Here is a 2105-nt window from a genome sequence, read left to right as displayed (position 1 = left end):
TCAGCAATAACCTCTCTGCTCCATTCTCTCTCTAGTATTGTGATTCTCAACCAGGACTCTATAGCACCTGGGGGAGCCATGGTATCCTTTTAAGGGTACCATGCAATTCAGGAACTGCACGTACACCTGACCTGCACACGATTCACAAGATAAGCTAAGACATTTCAAGAAAGAATCCATAGCGTCTAAAACATTCTGACCTGTTGTGTTCCTTCTGTGGACCCTGGCATATGTTCACTTCATGTTGTGATGGGATCTGTCTCCTGATCCCAACAATCAGGCTTCCTGTTGTGCCACACATGCATTGCAGGATGTGCAACTTTGGGACCAGGGAAGAGATCCCAATCACACCATTACTGCTCTTCAGTGCAGGAGGAACACAGGATCATTATCCTGGACCAAGTACCTGGTAAATTGGTGTGACCCATGGGCTGGGACCAACTATCAGCTGACTGTCTTAGCTCAGGACCACATCAGGGCTGGCTGGAAACTGTCTGTCTCAGCCTTGGGGCTGCACCAAAGCAAGTTCAAGGCTCTGACTAAGTCCTGAGCCTGGGACCAACAACCAGCTGATTGTGGGTTTGAGCCCTGGGATTGTACTGGGGCTGGTCTCAGAGCTCCTCCATGCAGCTGGCATCAGGCTGCAGGGTGGGGACCCTGCCATACATTCAATTTAAAGCATGATGCCACATATTTTGTGGCATAATTTTGTGACTTATTTTCCATTTATTGTGCCATTAACTGCCTAAATATGTGGTTGGGTTACTACTTAAGATACAATTGGTTAATCACATCTTAAGTGTAACATCTGTCAGGGGCCTGGGTTTTCTGCAACAGAAGAACTGGTCTATTATTTCTCCATAGTCAAAAGTCAGTGAAAGCTAAGAGCTGGCATTTTATGAGAAGTGGCTTGAGTCTACTGAGGGGTGTCTTGAATCTAAAAAGGTTGAAAAGCACTGCTCTAGAAAATAGATTCAGATTTGAATGACAACTCTTACTTTCCATTTGAAGAAATGCCAAATCCCCTACGCATTCAAAGTTAGCTAAAGGAAGCTTTTGATGCCAAATGTTGCAGTAGTTCTGTGTCAAGAAACTGCCTTGATTACAAGAGTCAGGCAGGGTGCAATAGGTCAGAGTGGATTTTTGCCAGCAATCACAGTTTTTCTAGCTAACCAGCTCATTTCCTCCTGTAAAGCCTGCCCAAAGAACAGAAACTAAATCAGTTGTTATTGCATGAATTTCTGTGTTATAATTTTCCACAGAGAGACCAGAGACTGTATTTGCAAAATGCAGATTTTTTTTTTTAACTATGAACATATACATTTAGACACATCAGCAACTCATTATGGCTATATTAAGTATATGCAGAATAAATGGAACAGTAATTTAATCTTTACCAAGTTACACTTATATAGACAGACCTTAAAACCTTTTGATGCTGCAATATGGGCAGCAGTCCAGCCATCTTTGTCAGCATGGTTGATGAGATCTGCAGAAACAACAGGCTTTGCTTTACTGCTGTAGCTGTCTTGATTGCACTCCAAGTCAAAGTAGTCTGAATTAGGCTCTGCATCATTCATAAAGTTTCCATTCTCTGGCTCTCCATAGTACATAAGGAGCTTGAGACTGTCAACATTACCAGAATCTACAGCTACATGAATTGGTGTCCACCCATCCTGAACATACAAAAATAAAAACCACAGTCGTATCACACACACAGAAAAGTGGTTATAGAATTTGTATTAGTAATTGCTTTTATTGGACCTGTTCACTATAAATCTTTTAAATACACCAGGATTAGCTACAAATAATGTCCCAGCTTTGAGAAAGACAGTCCATATGCTGGGCTCAGTGCATAATTGTGTGAGATACTTGATAATAAAGAGGAAAGGTAGGTGATCCCTTCTTGGGAAAATACATTTGTTTAATTATATCATATGGCGCGTAAGGATCCACTAAGAACATAACTCAGTGGAGAGTAAACAGAAGCCACGAAAATCTCTGCAAAAATGTTTTGCATTATGATGTAAATTTGCAGTAAATTATGATGAAAAACTCCATTATTTACAAAGTTAATATACAAATCTGTTACTGGACCCTTGTCA

General features: G+C 41.0%; 1 protein-coding gene across 1 annotated transcript in view; it reads right to left on the bottom strand.

The window, feature by feature from the left end:
- CTTNBP2 (cortactin binding protein 2) overlaps nucleotides 1-2105 on the bottom strand; it is a 171791-nt gene that overhangs the window by 49632 nt on the left and 120054 nt on the right. The window contains exon 10 of the mRNA XM_019515765.1: nucleotides 1422-1676. Coding sequence (XP_019371310.1) covers nucleotides 1422-1676 — 255 coding nt within the window. The remainder of the gene's footprint in view (nucleotides 1-1421; nucleotides 1677-2105) is intronic.

The sequence above is a fragment of the Gavialis gangeticus genome, unplaced genomic scaffold, assembly GCF_001723915.1.
Source record: "Gavialis gangeticus isolate Ggan-Ray unplaced genomic scaffold, GavGan_comp1, whole genome shotgun sequence".
NCBI classification, from domain to species: domain Eukaryota; kingdom Metazoa; phylum Chordata; order Crocodylia; family Gavialidae; genus Gavialis; species Gavialis gangeticus.
Note: the sequence above shows the minus strand (reverse complement) of the source record. Positions and strands in the feature narration are given on the sequence as shown.